Consider the following 22,493-nt stretch of genomic DNA (forward strand, 5'->3'; position numbering starts at 1 on the left):
TATTTCTTTTCCTTATTTTGGTTGCGAAGACCCTTCCGAACACATTCCTGTATAAAGTATTTTGCACTATTTAAAGAACCCCATATGGATGAAGTCAGGTTGTGCAATATAAATGGAGAGTCACAATGTTCATCATTGTACCTGTAATGTAACTAATAATTTTAAATGTACTATTTTAAATATGTAAAATAAATTTTCACCATGAGCATGTTTTAATGAGGCTAAAGACTAGTTGACCCTTTTTCCCCTATTTCACTCTTCTGGGAGTTTTAAATGTGCAAACTATTCTTCTTTTTTTTTTTTTTTTCCTTTTCTGTATTTTAGGAATCTGTTGAATACATTGGCAGTTTTTTCCAACACAAAAAAGCGCTTTAGTCACTAAAGCTGCAATACCAGCCTTTCCTTCAACAGCCCCTAGTCTGGCTCTGTCTCTAACCCCCGAGATGTGGAATGGTACAGATGGGATGCTGTCCAGCACCTTGAGGTGCTGACTGGGGTATGGGCAGTGTCTGGCTTGCACACATGCCCCCACAGCCCCGTTTGCCATGCTGCGTGGCCATCTATGGCAGAGGTGGAAGGAACTCCCCACAAGATAGCTGAACAGGGGCACCAACAGAATGGTGCTTCTTTGACCCTTTCTCTAGCTCAGGGGATGGGGCGACTGACCTCACCCTGGCCTTTCTAGGTAACCACAGGCCCAGCTGGAAATCAGTGGTGGCCTCTAAGGCACAATAGGCCCAAGCCCTTTTATTCTAAAGACATTTGCTTTTGGTACCTTTTAAGGAGCCTTGGAAATAAAGGCCATCAAAGCATTGAAATTCTTATTAGTCAGTCACCTTATAGAGCTAACTTGTCATGATTTGTGACCTGATTATCCAGGGACTCAGCACTTCTCCCCACTTTTGCATCTTTTGATCACTTTTTCATACCTTCCATGGGAGGGAAGGTAGGAGGGATGTCAGGCTGGGCCAAAGAGAACAGATCCAAATATGAATGGGTCATTCTGGTTCCTTGTCAGCCCTTCTTGCACAAGGGTTGGTGGGGGTGGAGCAGAGGCACGGACTTGAAGTGGTTGTCAGTAGTTATCAGTGAAGGACGCTCACCACACCTCCCCAGGGCCTACTATGACCACAAGAGTCAGAGTTGGTTTTGATGCCTCCAGCATAAATGTCACTGAAACCCTGTTTCCACATCAGTTCCCGGGCCTGTGGCCAAGAGATGGAAACTCCCCAAACCATGAGGACGACTCCTTCTGGGAAGAAGAATATGAAATTGAGCCTGTCCTGCCACTGATACTACTCTGAGTCTTCCTTCTGAACATTGTTTGTAACATTTCTTGTTTTTCACCAAGCGTACGGAGTGACCCAGAGGGTTGTAATGAACGTAGGAACACACCCCAGACTCATGCACGCACTCACTGTGCTGTCTACCCTAGCAGTCTTTGCAGCATGGACCTTCCTGACTCAGGTGTTCTCAGACTGCGTCAGGGATGTGGATTTTGGGGGTAAAGATATGAGGTGAATGTCTGGTGTTAACAATGATATTGTCTAAAGTTAGTTTCCATGACTGGTTCTCACTCAGGTACAGCTGGAGGGAGTTGCTGGTATGCTAGGGAACCTGCCTATTCAGGAGGTACAAGAGAAGGTCTGGCCAAGAGATTCTTGCTTTCTGATGGAGCCTCCTTCCCCCCAAAATCTGAGAACATGACTGTTATTGCTCTTTCCTATTCAGAAGGGTGATCATTGAACATGTGTGTTAGTGATAAATATTTTGGAAACACCTTCAAGACCTCCTAAACTTCCTGACATACTAGAACATTCTCCTTCCTCCTAAGTCTTATGTTTCTCCCTCTGTCCTCTTTCCCTTAATGGAGGCTCTTTTCATCAAGCTCTGTCTGCAAAGGCCTAAATTTGACAAGGAGACACTGAAGGGAGGCCAGCCTCACTTATTCCAGACAATCATAGAACTTCATCCAAATTCTGTGACCACACCCAAAATTTACGATGCCTGCCCAGGGTCACTAATGCCATTTGTGACTTGGCTTTTGGCGTCTTTGAGTCCTGACATATGTGGAACTCAAGAGCTCTGCTCTGAGCTTGTCTCTACAGGTCTGTGAAGTAGCTTCCAACCCACTTGTGGGAAGGAAGGAGTTAGAATATAGCTCCCCCCACCACCCTGAGAGCACGTAATGGGTCTTCTCCCAACAGGACAACTCTAGGACCTCTTAGGGCTCTACAGAGCTCTCTGTTCACAAATACTGAGTAATGTGGAGGACGTAGACCAAGACCAACCCTTCATCCTAAAATAACCAGATAAATGAGTGCTGTTTAACTGTGTATTAAGTCAAATGCCCTCAGAAAAAGTCCTATCTGTACTACAGTGTTTGGGAGTAGCCACAGCCCAAATGTAAATAATGAGATGAAAACCTTAAAATCATCCTTTTGGGTCTTTATAGCTGGTCCTGGGAAAGTACCAGTAGCTTATGCACTATAAAATCTCCTTCTCTTATCTTTTCTGTTTTACCCACACACACCCCCCACCTCATTCTTCCACCATACTGCTCAGGAAGGGAATTCTTCGGTCCTCTAAGGCTTCATCAGTATGATATAAAAAACTTTTCTTGGTAGAGTTCAATAACCCGGTACTCATATTTTCCTCAAGTGCTGCAGCCAGCCTTGCATATCTCTCAGGAGGGGTCAGAGCTCATCCTCACTCACTCCCTATTGGAGGGCACGATCGGGCACCAGCCACCACAGGAGCTGGCGTGCAGATTTGGGGCCTCTGCAGCTGGGGCTTGACTGGAGCACCTCACCTACTGACTCACCCGAGGGTGGCAAGCCCACCCAGCGCCTCACTTTGCCCTGACCTGCCATTTTGATTGGTGCATTTTTTGGTACAACAGGAAGTCATGTTCATGGCACACTCTACGAATGAGAAAGCGGGCGGAAGTGGAGAACACGGGTAAAAATGAAGCCACAGGGCCTCGTAAACCCAAGGATATTCTGGGCAACAAAGTCTCTGTTAAAGTGAGTAAGGTCTTCCAGAGCTGCGTCCCACCTCTCACCTACTCCCACCCTGCAGCATCTCACGAGGCAATTTGGGTGGATGGGGAATTTCTTTTTCCCGGTGTGGGGACCAGAGGGGAAGTAGTTTAGCAGGATTTTGCATGCAAGATCAATTTATTTTTCATTTTTTATTTCTCCTGGCAACTTCAATTCAAATAAGTAAGTATCTTTTTTTTCTTTTATACCTTTCTCTGTATACTGTGCACATGTTTTATAACAAAATTACCTGCAGCATTATTCTCGTAAAAATGCAAGATGCTTGATTCATACTAAAGTTCTCAAAGCTGCCCATTCAGTGTCCTAGGTTTGAAAATACATGCAGGGTAAGGAGATTAGGGGTACTTGCCAAACCTCCAAGCCTGTGAAGTCTGAGGCCACTATGGCCTGGGTAAAGTTTCATTTCTTTTCCCCAGAATTCAGTCGCCATCATTTTCAGGCCTGCACATGGGCAGGGAAGGGGAGGCACATTGGCAAAGCCCACATTACCGGTTTGTAATAATCCACCTCTTACTATGAACCCACTGATTCTAAGCTTCAGCAGACCCTTGTTGCCCCCCTGCCCCCATCTTGAAACGATGTGATCTGTTTTCTTTACATTGGGCCCTCTGAAAAGATCTGACTCTGCTGATGCCAAACATCGTTATAATGTGTGATTCTCCACCTGGTACTTTTTCCCCTCCCTGAGCAAAATAAAAACGTCCTTCTTGGGGAAAAGAAATTGTATTCCCGTCTTCACCCTCCTCGGGGAAGTCCAGCCTCACAGAAGACAAGAGTTTAAATTCTACAGCACTCATGCTTCATGTGGTTGCTTCTTCCACTGCTGTTTCCTGTAAGATGTGTGGTGGCACACGATCCCAGCCTCCCCCGCCCTGAAAAGAGCGTGCTGCCTCCCTGGGTGATCAGCTCCCCCACGTTAGAAGCACCTGGTTTTTTTCTCTGCCCAGTTTCCCATTGCTCATGCCTTTCTGAAGTTCTCCTCCCTCTCCAGCAAAAGCTGCCTGTGTTCTAACTGTGTTCTCTTTCTTCCCCCTCCTCATGCTGCCCTTCAAGGAGACGAACAGTTCCGAGGAGTCAGAGTGTGATGATCTTGACCCTAATACTAGCATGGAGGTAGAAGCAGCTATTGTTGTCCTACTTGCTATAATGATTGTCTTCTTAAATGTGTTCTATAACAGTGACCTTGCTGAAGTGACCGGTCGGTCAAGGATAAATGTGAGAGCATCTCTGGGTGTCCCCTGCCAACTTAAAAACAAAACAAAACAAAAAACATTGATTCAGCTCAGTTTTTATAGAAACCGGGACCTAGATATTTAAAAAAAAAACAACAAAAACAAAAAAACAAAACTTCTTGTTCTCCTGAATGCTTACTTAATATTTCCTTCTTTGGTGGGTATGGCTTTGTGTAGAAAATATCCAACTTCATTATTGAAAACTAGAGCACTTTTTTTTCCCCATGGAAAATGGCATTATGAAGAGTGGCCAATTCCCAGCTGAAAGACAGGAACCCTTTTAGTTTTAGTTTCTCCGTCTTTTGTTTCTCCTTCCTCTCTCTCTCTTCCCTCTTTTTCTTTCCCCTTTATCCTCTTCATCTGGCTCTTCTACTAAACCCCCTCCTCCCTTGAGGCTCCGGCAAACTCACAGACTAGATGTGGTCTGGTGGGTGATCCGCTCCCTAGTCACTGTATGGCTGGCTGAGAGCAAATGAGTGATGGTAGCAACTCCAGGACCCCCCTCAGCTTGGCCCCAGGGCTCCTGGGTGGCGGCTGTCCCACTGACAAGTATAAGAAGCCCTGGGAATGGCCCCCCTTCTGTAACCTTAGCAGTGGTCTCTCTAGAGATGGGGAGACTGAAACATCGTCAGGGGCCTTTCTTACACTGTGGGGCTCCAGGGGTGTGGGAGTGGAACTAATACCCCCACCAAGAACATTGAATCAACTTCCAACCCCTTCTTGGCTAGAAACTATCTCGGGTTAGAGAAATAGGACTCCTACATGGCTTGCCGCTGAGTGACAACCCTCATAAATTTACAAGCCCTAGACAATTAGAGAAAACGTGGGCCTGGCTTTCCCTCCATTTTGTCTTTCAGAGTAAATGGAAATGTTTTTCTCCAAATCTGTGTTCCCATCACCAGTAATGGATGAAAGTTTAGAGATTTTCTCTAAATACAAAATAAAGAGCATTTTTAAAAATCTTTTTCTTTTTAGAGACCTAAGCTTTTCACTTAACTGGATGGACTTTTATTATTCTTATTGTCATTTGACCAAATCCCAAAGAAATCCACCTCCATATTAAGTCAACCACCAGAAAACCCAAGAAAGACCATTCTGCCCAAGAAGGAGTAAGTCAGCTGTGGAAGATGCCAGTTGCGTTGAATCAGATCAGAGACAGTGGTTGTAAGTAGGCGTTCTGCCAGGATACCATGATCGCCTGTGGGTGTGGGTATTGCCACAGAGCTAAATCCAGCAGATGTGGGTCAATGCAGTGCTCCACTTGGGAGGAAGTGGGTATGGCACTCGTAGCCTAAATGTATCCTAGAGAATGAGGAAGCCAGGGGAAAGTTCTGGCTCTGCTTTCCCTGTGTTTCGTAGGATAGGCACCAGCTCCCGTGGAGCCCACACCCATCAGTTTGTAGACCACTGGTGACCCCTGTATCTCCAGGTCTAAGTTTTGCTGGCCTGTATCACAGATGTCACCTGCAAGTAGAGGAAGTCCAGGCAGAGGGAGGAACAAGCCAGGTATTTGTGATCTAGAAGGCAGCTTGGGACCTTTTTCCGCTCAGGTGGAATGGGGAGAGAAAAGTGGCTTTCCCACGCTGCTCTTTAACGCAAGAAGTGGGCACAGAGCCGTGTGGGGCCAGGTGAGCAATGCAAACGGAGGAACTTAACTGATGTAATCGGATGCTCCATTCTATGGTTAGATAAGCAAAAGCACATACACACAGACACACACACACACACACACACACACACGCATGTGGTAGCCCTGCTTTGTGAATTGAACACATTTCTAAGGTCCTTATTCATCCAAGGCTTGCAGTCCTTTGCATAGACTGAGTGAGATGGGTCCCAGGGAGGTGCCTTGGGATGCATAAGCAGAAGCATTAGGATGTTCGAGCGGAATGGAGGAAAGCCATGAATTGTGTTGATGCATGTCTAGAAAGTTTTCAAACACAATACTTGAGGCAGACATTTCAGTTAACTGGCACTGTTGAGGGGGCCTGTGGTTAGAAACCAGCCAAATATTCTGGTCAGTCCAAGGTTTCTGTAGGAGGTGTGCATGTAGCCTCTTCCGTATATTCGATACAGACCCTTTTAGGTGCCAGTGAGCTCTCGGGCAGCGTATGGCCATATTAAAGTTAACTCAGCACATAAGCAGGTGCTGAGGGAAAGCGAGCATCTTGGCACTGCTGGCTTAGAGTTTCCAGACACAGATAACAAATGAGACATAGAAAGTCAACCTGTTCGACATGAACATGAGTTGAAAATTTTCCCACAGGGTAGGTAAGTAGAACTTCATTGCGATATTCATTGCAGAGGAGGAAAATGGCCAGGGGTGCACAGTAAAGAGCATTTCCTTAAAAACCCAGCTTGAGAAGCAGGTGGCCTCCTGAAGCCTCTAGCTGTTCATCGGTCATCTGGGGCATCATTACAGGCCCAGCCTGGCCCCAGCCTCACTCTGATCTTCTGAACCCGAGCACTGTGGTGTGCATTGTCTGGTTGTGCACAGCGTGTCCCTGTGCCCTCGTGAGCTGTGCTGCCACCCCCGTGGCTTCTGCCACGAACCCCTGTGCCTGCGGCCCCAGCCACCACACTGGCCACCCACCCAGCACTCTGCTCTACGCTGTCTGGATGCTAGTCTAGCCCTCTCGACTGTTGACCCTTGACCTGCTGCCTGCATGTTGATTCCCATCCCAGCTGTATTTAGGCTCTTTTTCCTGCCTTCACATGTCTATCACTACCAAATTCGTTACTTTACTTTTTCTCCATGGGCGGGTTGAAGGGTCCCTTTAAGGAGCAGTTTCCTTGCGGTCTTTGCTTACAGACCAGCTGCTTGCTACCCTCAGGGTTGGCGTATATCCGACCATACCGTTTCATGGAGGATTACAGACACCTCCTTGGAAGCTAATTAAGAGGAAAAATGAAGCACCCTGAGTCCTAGGAATCTGATTTTCAAGGCTTTCCAAGAACACCCAGCTATGTAGAAGGAGGCAGTTCTGCTCTAAGGTATCCACCCTTTGTCTTGCCCTACGGAGAAATGCTTGTGAAGTCTCAGGTTCAGGCCCCACACCCCGCTCCCAGCACACAAGCCCCAGCACCAGCGGCTGCAAGATCGGCTCCCGGTCTACAGATCTCTCGTGGTCTGGCAGCCCCCTCGCTCTGCCGATCCACGACCACACCTCAGAACTATTCTAGAAATGGCAAGGGTCTGTCCATAGTTCACCTTACGTTGTCTTGCGCTGATTACATGTTGGAGGCTGGTGGAGAAGAGGATATTATATGTAAGAGAAATGTTTCTACATGGAGGAGGAATCCAATTAGGCTGGAAATCAAACTCTAGTCTGTACTGTTTTCCAGTACAGCTTAGACTGCTGACTGCATTTTCTTGATGAGGACTGCAGGTGTGATGGTGGGCCGAGCATCGCAAGCCCACCGGCCAGCTTCTCAGGCCTACCCCTGCCCAGTGTGTGCATGGACACCCAGGCTGGAGCCAGGGCTCAAGGGCTCAGGCTCGCCATCCACCCTCTGAGCCAACGCCCGCCTCTGAGAAGTCTGGATCCTCCCTGAGCTGTCCCAGATTTCTCGTAGGACCCAGCTAGGCAGGTTCCCATACCCATGCCATCTCGGAGAGTTGTCTGAAAGTGTTGAGACTTGGGGTTTTGCCCCTGCCCTCCCGCCCCAGAACTGCCACATGCCTACATATGCTGGAGGAGGAAGGCCTCAACCAGCCTCTCAGACTTGGGCCTTCATCTTCAGGGATAAGGTTTCTCAGTCCAGCTTTTATGTCAAGCCCAATTAAATAAATGCATCTTAATTTTAAAACAAAAGGCCAATGCCACTTTTAGCAGAGAACATCAATCCATCAAAGCAAGAGGTTGTCACGATTTCAAAAAGGCTCCATCTCTGCCCCAGTCATTTAACAAGGAGCCAGCCTCATCCACGGCGCGGACAAAATGCAGACCTTACCCCCGGTCATTATGCCGGCTGCAAGACAGTTAGCTCAGGGGTTCCTTTCTGCCTAGGAATAGGGGTGGGGTCTTGTGGGAGAGCATTCTGAGAAATGAGGGAGAGAAAGCACTTGGAAAGGCAAAGCTACACCGGAAGGAAGTTTCCAGTCAGGGTAAGAATCCTAGACTTTCAGAGTTGACAGAAACTTAGAAACCTTCAGTTAACCCCACCCCCTTCATTTATTTACTTTCTATTGTGGTAAAACATACATAACATAAAATTTACTCTTTTACCCATTTTTAAGTGGCATTAAATACCTGCACAATTTGTGCAGCTGTCGCCGCTATGCATTTCCAAAACTTTCTCTTCATCCCAAATTGAAACTGTACCCGCTGAACAATAACTCCCCACTCCTCTCCGTCCCCCCAGCTCCTTCAAAGACTTTTAGAGGAAGAAACTGAGGCAGAGAAGTTGTACCTTCAGTTTGAAAATGAGAAGGTGCCCCGAGGGCAGATTGTGGCTTTCCCTGGCCATCACTCCCTCACCTCCACCATCCTGCTCCCCTCTTGGGGGGGGGGGGGCTGTTCCCTCATCTCCAGGTTGTTTTTGATCTAAAACACAGATCCTGGAAGATGAGAAGACCTGCCTTCCAGTGCCAATTTTTCTGTGTGGATTTGTTATCCAACTTCCAGCCCAACAAAGAGGAATATCATTTCTGCCCATCCCAGCTTTCCAGAGCTAAAGTATGACTTAAATAAAAATCACGCAAAGATAGGGCACCTGGCTGACTCCGTCGGTAGACCATCCGACTCTCGATATTGGGGTCGTGAGTTCAAATCCCATGTTGGGGGTAGAGATTACTTTTTAAAAAATCACAAAGCTGTACCGCGTGGAAAGAACGCCGGAACGGGAGTCAGAAAACCTGAGTTGCAGTCTGGGTACTGTCAGCTGTGAGGCCTGGAGCCACTTAGCCGTGCGGAGCCTCAGGTTCTCTGAGAGGTCGCACAGCTCAAGGGTGCAGGTGTTTATGATGCAGTGTGGAACGCTTTGAGCCCCGCGCAGGTGTGTGATAGCGGCCAACTAGAGACCATTTGCTCTCCTGAACTTCTAACTGAAAACACTGAGACCCTTCAACAGAAGAAGTCAGAGATTCTATGCCTTGACCCTGAAATTTGCTTCGAAGGACGTGTGCCAGGAATGGCCTGGGTACATTTACTCCTGAGATCGGCCTGGAATGTCCACTCCCAGCCCTGGAAGGGTTTGCGTGGCCAGAGCTGACCCTTCTTTCCTTCCCTACACCCACAGTTCCCCAGCCCCAGCTTCTTCATCTTGAAAGAGCTAGCCTGCTGCTCCCACCTCAGCTGCTTTGGCTCCCTGTCCCAGATTCACAGCTTCAAAATAACATGGCCAGACAGATGGAAGGAAACTTTTACACCCCTAGTCAGGTGACTGACCTCCTGGCATAGTCAGTGTGTTTCCACTGATGCCTGTTAATGCATTATATAAAAAGAAATTTTTTATGAAAAGAACTCTTTGGAGAAAAGAAAGCGAAGCATCACATTCCTGTCTTTTTATTCTTACAAAATATTTTCTTTGTAATATATCTGATGGGTTTGGCCTGGAGACTCACTCTTGCTGCTTGGCTTTGTTCTGACTTAAGAGATTGATTTATATTCTGCTGCGAAGGGAAGGGCACTTAGCTTGCCGAAGCTGGCATGGCTCTCTCCTGGGAGGATTACAAGGAAATCTTCCACTGCATATTCACATCTGTTATGTTTTCTGTTCCTTCCAACAACTCTGCAAAGATGGGGTTTTCTTACCCTCCTAGAGGAAACAGAGTCAGAGAGGTCATGGTCACACAACCAACAAAAAGAGCAGGTCTGGGGCATCTAGCCGGCTCAGTCAGTAGAGCATGCAACTCTTGGTCTCAGGGCCATGAGTTCAAGCCCCACGTTGGATGTAGAGATTACTTAAAAAAAAAAAAAAAGAGTGAGAGAGAGAGAGAGAGAGAGAGTTGGTCTTGATTGTGGTGCATTGAGAGGCCAAACCTAGCCTGTGATGTGGAGGAGGTCTGCTCAGTGAGGCTCAGGTACTTTCTTAAGAAGGTTCAGGCCCTCCCTTGTTGCACATCTGCTTGTTGGAGAATTTCTTCCTCAACAACTTTTTAAATCCCTTGACAGTGGGGTGATGACTTGGCCTCACCCACACCCTTCCCCGGTGACTCAGGAGTCCAGCCAAAGAAGCCAAGAAAGGAGATCCGATCACATGGGAGAAATGTCTGAATCGATTTCTCAGGCCAGTACAGTCACTCAGCATCCCCAGTCATGTGTGTCCTGTGGCACTCTCACCCTAGTCTGGAGGCCTCACCCGTCTCATTTATGTTGTCCATTAATGAGATTAGGAGGTGCCATTGACCCAGGAGAAGTTGCTCTAAGAGCAGCTATTAGAGAAGCAAAAGCCACCACCTCCCTCCCCACCCCTGTGCTGTCAAGGTTTACCTACAGGCTCACTCAACGTGGTATCCTAGTCAATTCAATTTATCAAAAGTGAATAACTCAAAAAGCATTTCAGTGAGTACAACGGAGAGCCAACAAATTACATAAGATCAGATCCCATGCTTAAGAAGCATGCAGTCACGTAGGGAGAGGCAGGTTTGATTAAATGTAGATATTACACAGCAAACTTTACAATGTGCTCTGTTAAAAGGCAAGGGGCCATGCATTTATTCATTCCATGGGTATTTACACACCCGCTCAGGCACTGGGCTAATAATAACAGCAGCTAGTATTTATCAGTCTTCCTTATGTACCTGGCTCTGCTGAGTCCTTTCCTCCTAACAAGGTCAATACATAGGTACTCTTATCATTATTTCTGTTTTACAGACGAGAAAACTGGAGCACAGAGAGAGAGGTTAAGTAACTTCCCCAAGGTTGTGTATTCACAGCCTGTGTACCCTAGGAAGCACGATCATTGGCTTCATGTGATGGCAGTGTATGGGTTGGGTGGACTACTAGGATGTAAACAGTCTTGCAGAAGGGTAAAGTGGGAAGAGAGAGCATGAGCAAAGGGCCTGAGGTATAAAAGTACATGGCACATTTCGAAAAGAGTATGGTCTGGGTAGCTGGGGTTTAGGTATGTGAGAAGAGCTGTCGGAGACAAAGCCTAACAGATGACTTGGGACCAAATGATGAGGGTCTCGAGAAACTTACTGGGAAGCCTGGACTTGACCCAAGGGATGACGAGAGCAAAAGTAGGTTTTTTAAGCAGAGTCCATGTGTTTCAATAGGGAGAAAGAATTTTTTTTAAGATTTTATTTATTTGACAGAGGGAGAGAGCACAAGTAGGCAGAGAGGCAGGCAGAGAGAGAGGAGAAGCAGGCTCCCCGCCGAGCAGAGAGCCCAAAGCAGGGCTCGATGCCAGGACCCTGGAATCATGACCTGAGCTGAAGGCAGAGGCTTAAGTGACTGAGCCACCCAGGTACCCCGGGAGAAAGAGAATCTTAAGCAGGCTCCATGCCCAGCGGGGAGCCCGATGCAGGGCTCTATCTCACAACCCCGAGATCATGACCTGAGCCTAAAGCAAGATTCGGAGGCTTAACCGACTGAACCATCCAGGCGCCCCTCATTCTGCACCTTAGAAAGGTAGTTGACCTGAGTAAGCAATGGTGGCTCAGGCAGGTCTGTTGGAGGGCTGTCGCAACAGACCTAGTGGTAGATGAACAAGAGTAAAAAGTAAGTTTTGGGGGTAGGAATATGAGGAGGGTCAAATCATTAAGGGATGAGCCCCCAAAGTATTCATCCATAAAGCCTTTATCCAAGGTCAAGATCGTGACTTCCAAGTTGAACATGTGATGTATAAAAAGGAAGTTGTAGCAGCACCTCTCACCCCAGTCCCTTCGGAACAGACCTGCAGGCTCCTGAGAGACAGGAGACCCACGCATGCCCAGTAGTAAACCACCTGCTCCGATGATTTTGTGGGATGGGCGGTGGATTTTTTTTCATTATTATGTTAAAAGTCATATTTTTATCCTTTTTATTTTCAAGGACACGCCAAATGGTCTCTAACCAAAATAGGAGGGGTGGGAAGAGGAGTCGGACTAGAAATCCTGATAAAACAGCTCATGTTTGACACATGAACATTCAGAGACCTGTACCCAACAGCCAGCGCTTACACATTCTTCTCAAGAACACACACAACTTTTCTCAAAAATCGACCATGTGCCAATAACGCAAGTCTCGTCAAAAATCAAGGAATGAGTATCCCATAGATCAACGCCTCCAACCACCATGCCACGAAGTTAGAAACCAGTAATAAAATAATTTTTAAAACTTACACATTTGGAAATTTTAAAACATTTCTATCACAACCAGGCCAAAGGGGGAAAAAGGCAAAGCTGAAGAAGAGAAGACTTAGAACCAGACAGTCATGAAAATGCTCGGGAAGTAAGGTACTTCAAAGACAGTGCGTTGCTGTTTGGGATTGCGTTGCATTGCCGTACTTTGTGTCTTGCGGCTTGCTTTGTGTCCATTTAGAGATAAGCGGAGGTAGGGGTATTTTCTAAACATTTAGAAAACTGTGTCTTGTTTGGCCAGATTAAAAACAGAAGGGTTCAACCTCCAAACCAGAAATCATACCTAAATTTTTATAAATTGGTTTTGGCCATTTTGATTCCTTCTGCGTTCTAGATGCGTAGTTTTGAACTGCGTTTTGTGACCTGTGGTGAGGGATTCGGAAAAAATGGGCCGGGGTGTTTTCCTTCTGGAGTCAGTTGACACCTGGTTTTCTAGACAAGGATTTTGTCCTCACTCTCAGGACATGGGGCCAGAATCTTGGACATTGACTGGTAAGAAAAAGAGACTCAAGATTTCTTCAAAACTCAGCTGGTTGATTGTACCTATAATTCTTTCCCGTCACCTCGCTGCCCTCCCGTTTTGAAGAAAACAGTTGGAAATCTCTCCAGAAGGAAGAACCTAAGTTGTTGGTGGACCACGTTGTGGCGGCTCCTTTCTCCCTCCAGGAGGAAGCGCGACCACCTGCCGCCCTCTGCTGTTCAAATGAAAGCAGATTCCCAAGCCCGGTCTCTACCAGCCTCGCCCGCTAGGGTCTGCGTCTCCCGGAGACAGAACACGTGCATTTTATACGACAGTGTCATCTGGCTTCCGCTACCACATCCATTTCGATCCCAGATCCCTCCTCTTTCCCATCTACCGCTCCCCACGGACTCTCGAACTGTTTCTAAGGAAGGAAAACATTAGCTTTCAAGAAATACGTGCAGCTTCTGATTACCCCTTCCAGCCCCAGCTGGTATCTCAGGTGTCAGCACATGCCAACAGCAGTCATTAGACAAGGTGGTCAGGAGGCCTCGATTCTCGTCTACTAATTGGGTGAGTTAATTTGATTCAACAAATACTTGGCCTTCTGCTATGTGCAAGATGCTACGTTAAGCAGCACGACTTCATGGTGCAGAAAACACGTAAAAGGGTTACTATCTTCAAAGGGTTCGTGAGTCGGGTAGGGTAATAGCATGCAGGGAAGATGTCATGATAGACGGAACCACGTGAGCAAAGCCATAGGTACCAACCTCGGGAAGAGCAGGGAGGAGGAAAAGATCACTACCGGCTAACTCTCAGGCACGGACTGTGATGAGATTCCAGAGCAAGTCACGTTCCAATTGATGGAAACAGAAAAACACTTCAAGTTCATGGCAAGACATTTCCTCAACTCCCACCAAATTAGGATCCCACTCCTTGATTGATGGATTGATTCATTGATTGGATTTGACAAATACCAGTGGAGCCCTTATGTGCCAAGTATTGTTCTAGACTCCAAGGCAGTAACAGTGAACAAGAACATGGGCCTTGTAGTCCCAGGGAACCGTAGACAAATACATAGGCCGATCCACTGCAATGGGAGGAGGCTGTCGCGACCCTCCTCCTGTCCATATTCCAACTTGCTTCAAAGTAGAAAGAGGAAAAATAAGGGAGGAATCTTCCATGAGCGTAATCCAGAGTCAAAGTTAGAAAAAGCATTAGGGGCGCCTGGGTGGCTCAGTCAGTTAAGCAACTGCCTTCAGCTCAGGACATGATCCCAGGGTCCTGGGTTCGAGCCCCACATCGGGCTCCCCGCCCAACGGGGAGCCTGCCTCTCCCTCTCTCTGCTGCTCCCCCTGCTTGTGCTCTCTCACTCTCTGTCAAATAAATAAATAAAATCTTAAAAAAAAAAGAAAAAGAAAAGAAAAAGCATTTGCATGGACTTCAGCCAGGCTCTTGGTCCTTGCTAGAGGAGTTTAAAGGGGAGGACTAGGTAGAGACGGGATGGAGAGCAAGGTTGGGGAGCCAAAGTAGGCAGGGAGACCTCTGACAGCAGGGACAAAGTGTCACAGTGCTTTTCCAACACTTTGCCTGTGCATGGGACGCTATGGTGGAAGGAGCACTGTGTGAGCTTACATGCACTCCCCTGTCTCATCTGGAAACGGGAACAAATAACACCTGCTCGGCACATCCTCCCAGAGTCTGGGATGAGCGAATGAAGGAGTCTGTGAGTGGATTATGCCAACTATATGATGTTACACAAATCCCTGGTGTTATTACCATTATCGGCAACGCTTGAGCCGGCCAAGAGGCAGAGGGGTGAAGACTGATGCCTTCCACAAGCCCCTTCCAGAGAGAGAACCTGCAAGTAACCCTTGTTGGCAACCTTTCTCTCCAACCTCCTGCTAAGTCTACATCCAAATTAGGAAGATTTGCTTTTTAAATGATGTATGTGTTTAATAATATCCTGAATGCAATTGAGAGTAATAGGAAAGAGAAATAAGGCAAGAAATTCCCTACGCAGCAGTTTGGGGTGCTGTTTTTTTTGCTTTTTTTTTTTTTAAGTATTACCACAGTGCAGATTTATGAAACCCCACTTGAAATGTTATAATGTAGGAACGGGCCGTTTGTCTCCTCCCTGTCACTCCTGGCATGTAATCACTGTCTTACACCCTTGTGGATTCCCATCAGGATGGGAAATACAGGCCACTAGACAAAGCTGCAGCATTCCCAAATCGTTTCTACCCTGAAGCCCTGACAGGGGAGGTGGGACGAGGGAGAAGGCAGTGCTCCGTGTCTGTTGAAGGCTGGTCGTTAACATCGGCCAGGCACTATCCTGGACGCTGTGCAGAGGCCACTGAATTCCCTCTTACCCACCAGACTTTTGGCCCAAAGAGGGTGGTGAGCATGACTGCCTTGCTCAATGCTGCCACAACCAAGGGGCAGCTCAATAAATCTTGATTGGAACAAACGAGCCCTTGTGTCAAACAAGCTTTCAGGTGGGCACCGTTACCCCCAATTTACAGCTAAAATGGAGGCCTAAGCTGCTTAAGAATGTTGTCCAAGACAAGAGAGTGTGTCTGGCTTGGGGTCTGGATACTATGTGCTTTGTCCGTTCCTGGAGTTGATATTTCCTCCGGAGTGGAACTCCTGCGAACCTCCTCTCTCAGACGCAGTGGATTTTATTGTGTTTTCATCACTTTCCCCAAGTTTGCTTTCCATCTGTGTTTGGACACAGAGTCTGATCAAATATTATTAGTCATATCCCCCAAAGTAATTATTTTCTAGAGCGCATGGACCTAGCTCCAGATTCTGTTTATAAGCCATCTCCGAATCTTGGAAGAACTGGAATGAGGACAAAGGTCAAATACTCATTCAAACAACATGTATTAAATGTCCATTTTGCAGAAGCCAGGCTGGGAGCCTGAGGACCAAGAAAAACAACAGCTCTGGTCCTTAAGGAACCTACAGTCTAGTAGCTCGGACTGCCTTTTTTTCCTTTGAAAAAGATTATAAAAGTGAAACAGACTTGCAGGATATTTGGAAAGCTCAGCTGAGAAGAGGAAGAAAACTCAGACATTTTATTAATCCTAAGGGAAGGATCTCCATCCCAGCATGTCTGTATCTGTAAAACCTTGCACCAGCCCGGAGGAGGAGATAAAGTTTTCTGAACAGGGGAAAAGCCACCCTTGATCTCGCCACCCGGTGATAAGCCCTGATAACGTTTAGAAGATATTCTTCATCTCCTTTTCTTGGACTGTGAAATGACTGGTGCAGATGTCATTCTCTCTGCCTCGCCTAAGCCAGGCGCAGACCTTTGTGGCCTCCTCGGCACCGCTACCGGTGCTGGGGTGCTGTCCACCATGTTCCCTGGCTGTCCCCCTGTCACAGCCTTGTGTCTCCTCACAAAGAGGGGGTCTCTTAGGTGTGGGAAAAGCAGCTTCTACCAAATGCCCCCACATCTCCCCCCCCCCCCGAAAAGCCTCAGGGGCTGGGAGTTGATTTACCTGAGACCAGTTCCCTTGGATAGAGGGGGCTTCTAGTAGCTTTGCTCAAACCAGGGTGCACATTGATTCCCCTGAAGCAGCTTTCAAAAATCCCGATGCCTGGCCCCACTTCACACCAACTGTAAGAATCTCTAGGCCTGAGATCCAGGCATTGGTCTTTTTGTGTTTTTAAAGCTGCCAGGGTTAAGGATTGAGAACCACTGATTTAAAGGAAGGCCGGGCAGCGGTGTCCATGGCGTTTGAGACTAGCAGAGGGCACTGCCAAGGTCAGTCTCAAGACCTGGCAGCCCCAGGACTCGGCATTGCAGGTTTTCCACAGCTCACTTCATGAAAAAACTGGGTGCTGTATGTGCACAATTGGTTTGCAAAGGGGAACCCAAAGGGGGGAAATAGCACCTTTGTTGCAAAGGGCTGGATCCTGATTAAGGGGCGAACAGATGGAAACCGTATTCACATAGAACAGGAGTAAATACGGGGAGATGAGTATGAACGCCGCAGCGGGCCGTTTGTAAGGCATGGGGGCTGTCTGGCCTCATTTATGAAGGACAGAATTTTCCAACCCAAATTCTTAGAGAAAAGCCGCTGTAACAATAGGCTGCTTAGTAGAAGGCAGATGACTAGAACTCGGTCATCTCTCTGTGCTCAAGCAGTCATTGAATACTTGCTGTTTGTCAAGCATTGTGCCGTGCACTTGACATGCGGTACTCATTTGATCTTGGCGATAACATTTGGCAATAGGTATTAGTTATCCCCATTTTACAGAGAAGCAAACTGATGTCATATATCATAAGCGACTATCACACGGAACAAAGGAGGTGAGCCCCAGCCTTTCTGACTCCGACACCCACGTTTCGTTCACCCCGCCGAGCTTTATAACCTGCACTCATGTGATTAGAGGTAAAACAAAAGATGAGAGAAAAATCAAGAAGGGGTGACTTTTCGGCATGGCTAGTCAGCCAGAAGCCCATCCTCTGTGAAGATCCATGGGGTCACGAGACAGCCCTTCCAATGTGGGTCAAGAGCCCCCACAGCGTCTCTGCCAACCAGCCACGCGAACGTCAGCTCACTTCGTTGGCCTAAGTCCGTGTTCTCATCTAGGCAGCAGAAAGGGCTAGAACCCCTAGGTCAGTGCTTTTCAAGTTGCCCTTTGGAGCCTTGGGCGACAGGAGGCCATGCTGGGGGCAGGATGGACGGGTGTGACCTTCCCTTTCCCCTGCAACCAGACGAGCTCGGCCCGTAGCTGCGTGAGGAGAACGCTGCCTGTTTGGGGTGAGGGGCTACATCTGGAAGGAAACCAGCGGGTTAATGGCTCGTGGTTAATGTCAATGACCATTCCTGCCTGATGCGTGGCAGGCGCTCTGCTTCTGAAGCTCCGTGACGCCGGGAAGGACGGTGCCGGCACGCTGTCGAGCGCAGGCCGGAGCGGGGCAGGGAGGATGGCTTTTATGCACTTGACGGGGAGGAAGGGCCACTGAGGAAGCGAAACGCAGGAGAGAAAGGCCAGCTGCAGCCAGCAGAGCCTGCAGGTGTCATGCACCTGCCTGGGGCCCTGGGCCGCCCAGACGCACGTGAAGACCAGGGTAGAGAGGAGAGGAGAGGCGAGGCGAGCGGGGCCGGGCTTGTTCCCGCGACGCTGACACGGTCGCAAGAGAGCCCGGCCTGCAGGCTTCAGCTCCCTAAACCGTATGCTTCCTTGTTACTCGAGACGGCAAAAGTCTCCTGTTCTCTTGCAGTAGTTTAGGGTTTAAGCCATTTTCTGTTTCTTTGTGTTTTTCAGATCTTAAATCCAAATTTCATCCAAGAAGGTGAGTTAAAAAGTAGAACCGAGAGCATGGGGGTTGGCTAACCAAATTGGGGCAAATCCGGCAGTGAGGGAGAGGCTGCAGATGATGGTATGTAGCTCCGTGCTACGGGCAAGGAAGGGTGTTCTTGACAAACCGCTGGGGTGGGAGAGTCCACCACTGGCAGTATGTGTAATTGGTGTACGGAAGAGGGGGCTGGTGAAAGCCCAAAGGACATACACTAAAATGTTCGCAGTAGTCACCCCTGTGTCAGGAATCACGGAGATTTTTCTTCTTTTTACTTATCTGTATTTCCTGATTTTCTGCAATAAACATTTATTTTAAAATACTTCTTCATGGGACACGGATGACTCAACAGTATTAAGCTGAAGGTTATTTGAATCATGACACGGGGGCAGGAGAGGGTGGTGTTATAAAATGGCTATTTATTCTGTTTGTTCTAAATGATGATTTGTGTCCATTTGACCACAGTGGCCCCAGAATTCCTTGTGCCCTTAGTGGATGTGACCTGCTTGCTTGGGGACACGGTGACATTGCAGTGCAAAGTCTGTGGGCGACCAAAGCCCACCATCACCTGGAAGGGTCCAGACCAGAACATCCTTGACACGGACAACAGCTCGGCCACATACACGGTCTCCTCCTGGTAAGCTGATCGCCCCACATCGACACCGCCAGCACCTTGGCGCAGCCTCTGTCCTGGTTCCTGGCAGCTGCCCTGGAGTCTGTTCTAGCACAGATGCTTGGCCTTGATTAGGGGAGAAATGGAGTCAACAGCCACGGGCGGCTCAGGAAAGCGTGCTCTCGTGCTAGTGCTCTCACACAACGGTGCATCAGGGCTGGGAGCTGTAGGCACAGCCCCCCCACGCCCCCTCATGCGCCCCGCCACCGAGCCTGTCAGACATCTGGGGGAGGGCCAGCACCTGGTCACGTGCTGCTCAGCATCACATAGACATAGCTGAACCTACAAGGACAGTGTGGAAAGACTGCGTTCTGGACCCACACTCAAAAACATAAGCCTCCGTATCTCAGGTCAGCCATGAACCATGCTTTCGAAGCACTTTGGCGGTCACTGACTTACATTCACCGATTGGCTGATCTTTCCCAAAGGATCCCCAGGAGAATCTCTATGTTACTAGTAATGGCAAAGGCTCCAGACCCGTGGGAGGAATGTGGGTCTCACATCCCAACAGCTTGGTATTTCTTTGTGCCCATCAGGATCCCGTGCAACAGTGATCTATTGAATTCCTCCACTAACCTAAGAACAATTTTCTTAGAAGAAAAAAAAAAAAGACTCCAAAATACGCAACGTTAAACAGAAAATCCAGCCATACACATCTTCCACAAAGAAAGGCTATTTTAAAAAACTTGATTGACTGCCTTCCAATCATTCTGTTCATATTTATTGTGTACTACTGTTTACAGGGGACAAGCAGTAACAAGCCCTAAGTGCTTAAGCATTTATCAAAGAATCACCTAGAATCAAACTCCCATCCATTAGCTTAATTTTTGTGCATATGAAATGGTATTCCCAGCACAGATGGCCAGGTGTGGCCGGGTCCCAAGAAGAGCGGGGCCATGGAACTTAGTGTGAGAGCCGTGCTTGGTGAGGTCCCGAGGACCAGCAGGCTGTGTGTGTCTCCACAGAGGCAAGGGAGTGGGGTTGGCTGTGACTGCCGCACTTCACCCTTCTGAGCAGTGCTTCCCTTGAGACATCCTGGACCCCAGACTGGGACTACTAGGGAAGTCAGCATTTAGTGGTGGAATTTGCCCTTTATTTGATTCACTTAATTGTTCTGAGGGTCCCCAATAGAATTTGAAATACTTAAACATTTTCATTCTCAGTCATTCCATTTTCTTTTTTTTTAATTAAATCTTTTTTTTAAGATTTTATTTATTTCCTTAGAGAGAGAGAGCAAGGGAGAGAGAGAACAGGAGTGGGGGGAGAGAGGGAGAGGGAGAAGCAGGCTCCCCGCTGAGCAAGGAGCCTGATGCAGGCTCGATCTCAGGGCCCTGGGATCACGACCTGAGCCAAAGGGAATGCAGACACTTAACTGACCGAGCCACCCAGGTGTCCCTTCTTTTTTTTTTTTTTTTTAAGATTCATTGACCTATTAGAGAAAGAGAACGCATGTGAGCGTGGGGGGAGGGGCAGAGGGAGAAAGGGAGAGAACCCCAAGAAGACTCCATGCTCTGCGTGGAGTCCCACATGGGGCTCAATCCCAGGACCCCAAGATCACTACCTGAGCTGAAACCAAGAGTCGGATGCTTAACCGACTGTGCCACCCAGGCGCCCCTCCATTTTCTTGTACTATTTGTTACTGTTCTATGAGACTATTTTAGGACAAATTTGCTAGTGGTAATAATACCAGTAATATTGCATAGGGCTTTATATATTTCAAACCATGTTCTAATTCTTATCTCGCTTTACTCCTTTCTATCCCTATACCCTATATACAATAAACATGAGAGATGGGGGTGGCAAGAGTTTCCCCTCCATAAAGAAATGGGAATATAGAAAGACAAGGTGATCACCCAAGGTGTGTAGGAAAGTCCCAGAGCTGGGACGAGACCTTGGGCCTGAGGATTCAGCTCAGCACACTATGTGCCCATCCTGTGGGATTTTACCCATCAGTCAACTGTGTCGTTACTGAAGTCTGAAGAGCCTCGTCTTGGTGTCTCTAGTGATTCAGGGGAAATCACCCTGAAGATCTGCAATCTGATGCCCCAAGACAGTGGGATTTATACCTGCATAGCAACAAACGACCACGGCACCACGTCCACGTCTGCTACAGTTAAAGTGCAAGGTACGGGCTCTCGGTTCACCACTTTTTATCCTTTCAAAATATCTTTTATTGTAAACTATAAATAACATAAAACTGATCACCTTAACCAATGTTGAGTGTACATTCATATTGCTGTGCAGCCCATCTCCAGAACTCTTTTCGTCTTGCAAAACTAAATCCTATATCCATTAAACAATGACTATAGCTCCCCCTCCCCCTCCCCACTGCCCCTGGCAGCCACCCTTCTACTTCCTGTCTCTACGAATTTATGTTAATCAAATATTTTAAGTGGACATTACAAGGGTTCCCTGAGACCTGGGGAAGAAAAGGTCCATTGTGAAATCCTAAAGTCCAGCGAAGGGAAGGGAAGGAATCTTCACTAAGAGCTGTCTGTGGCCCCCCATAACCTCCTGCATAGTTTCCAGGTCAAGCGTTATCTCCAGCGTGCAGTCTTTAGCCCGAGGAAGAATTTCTAACCCCAAAGTGTATCTGGCAGGCCGCTCCAGAGCCTGGAGAAAGGTATGCCACTTAGTGGAATAGGCCGTAGGAAAAATTTGAGACACGGGGAAGGTCATGTTTCCTAGGAAACATGGTGCAAAAGGCCAAATTCTGCAGAAATAGCACCTGACCATAACGTCTGTCTCCGAAGGTGTTCCGGCGGCCCCTAACCGCCCCATCGCCCAGGAGCGAAGCCGCACCTCCGTGATCCTGCGCTGGCTGCCCCCCTCCAGCACGGGAAACTGCACCATTTCCGGGTACACGGTGGAGTACAGAGAGGAAGGTGCGCTGGCTCCCCCTACTCTTCTGTTTCTTTCTCCCCTTCCTCCAAGGAGGTCCTTCAGAGTCATAAACTACTTGCCTTCATGCCTTTTATCAGACGTTTCTTCTCGTGTCTTCCAACTCAGCATAAAGACTACAGCCGCCTTCTGATCTCTGACTTCCAGCAGTGGTTTTCACCAGACTGATAAGGACTCCTGGCAGACTTCAAAGTGCCTTCATGGGCACTTCTGTCCTTACTAAGCCCTATCCCCCAGACAGGGGCAATCAGGCCCATTTTACAGATGAGGGGGCTAAGGCCTAAAGAAAGTTAAGGAACACGAGGCAGGAGTTAGTAAAAGGCAGGGCTGGTATTAAACCGAGGTGTCAAGTTCGCGAATTCGTGACCTTTCTCCCAGAGTGATAACTAGGGTAGCATGAGCAGAGCTTTACCCCACCCCCAGATAAAATACAGAGATCACGTATATAAAGATAGATCGCATATGCATTTTGTGTGATCTCTAAATTTTACATACATACACGTGTACAATGATTTTTAAAAACTGTTCACTCTTTAAATTCATTACATTTACATGCATTTACAT

At 47.8% G+C, this 22,493-nt stretch overlaps 1 protein-coding gene across 1 annotated transcript in view; it reads left to right on the top strand.

Annotated features, from left to right (window-relative positions):
• Window positions 1-22,493, top strand: part of LOC121100409 (kalirin-like) — a 117,269-nt gene that overhangs the window by 75,719 nt on the left and 19,057 nt on the right. Inside the window, exons 16-21 of the mRNA XM_040621343.1 lie at window positions 2,903-3,026; window positions 4,116-4,175; window positions 18,325-18,352; window positions 18,821-18,992; window positions 21,032-21,153; window positions 21,782-21,913. Of these exons, the coding sequence (XP_040477277.1) occupies window positions 2,903-3,026; window positions 4,116-4,175; window positions 18,325-18,352; window positions 18,821-18,992; window positions 21,032-21,153; window positions 21,782-21,913 (638 nt within the window). The remainder of the gene's footprint in view (window positions 1-2,902; window positions 3,027-4,115; window positions 4,176-18,324; window positions 18,353-18,820; window positions 18,993-21,031; window positions 21,154-21,781; window positions 21,914-22,493) is intronic.

Source organism: Ursus maritimus, unplaced genomic scaffold, assembly GCF_017311325.1.
Source record: "Ursus maritimus isolate PB19 unplaced genomic scaffold, ASM1731132v1 scaffold_4, whole genome shotgun sequence".
NCBI lineage: Eukaryota > Metazoa > Chordata > Mammalia > Carnivora > Ursidae > Ursus > Ursus maritimus.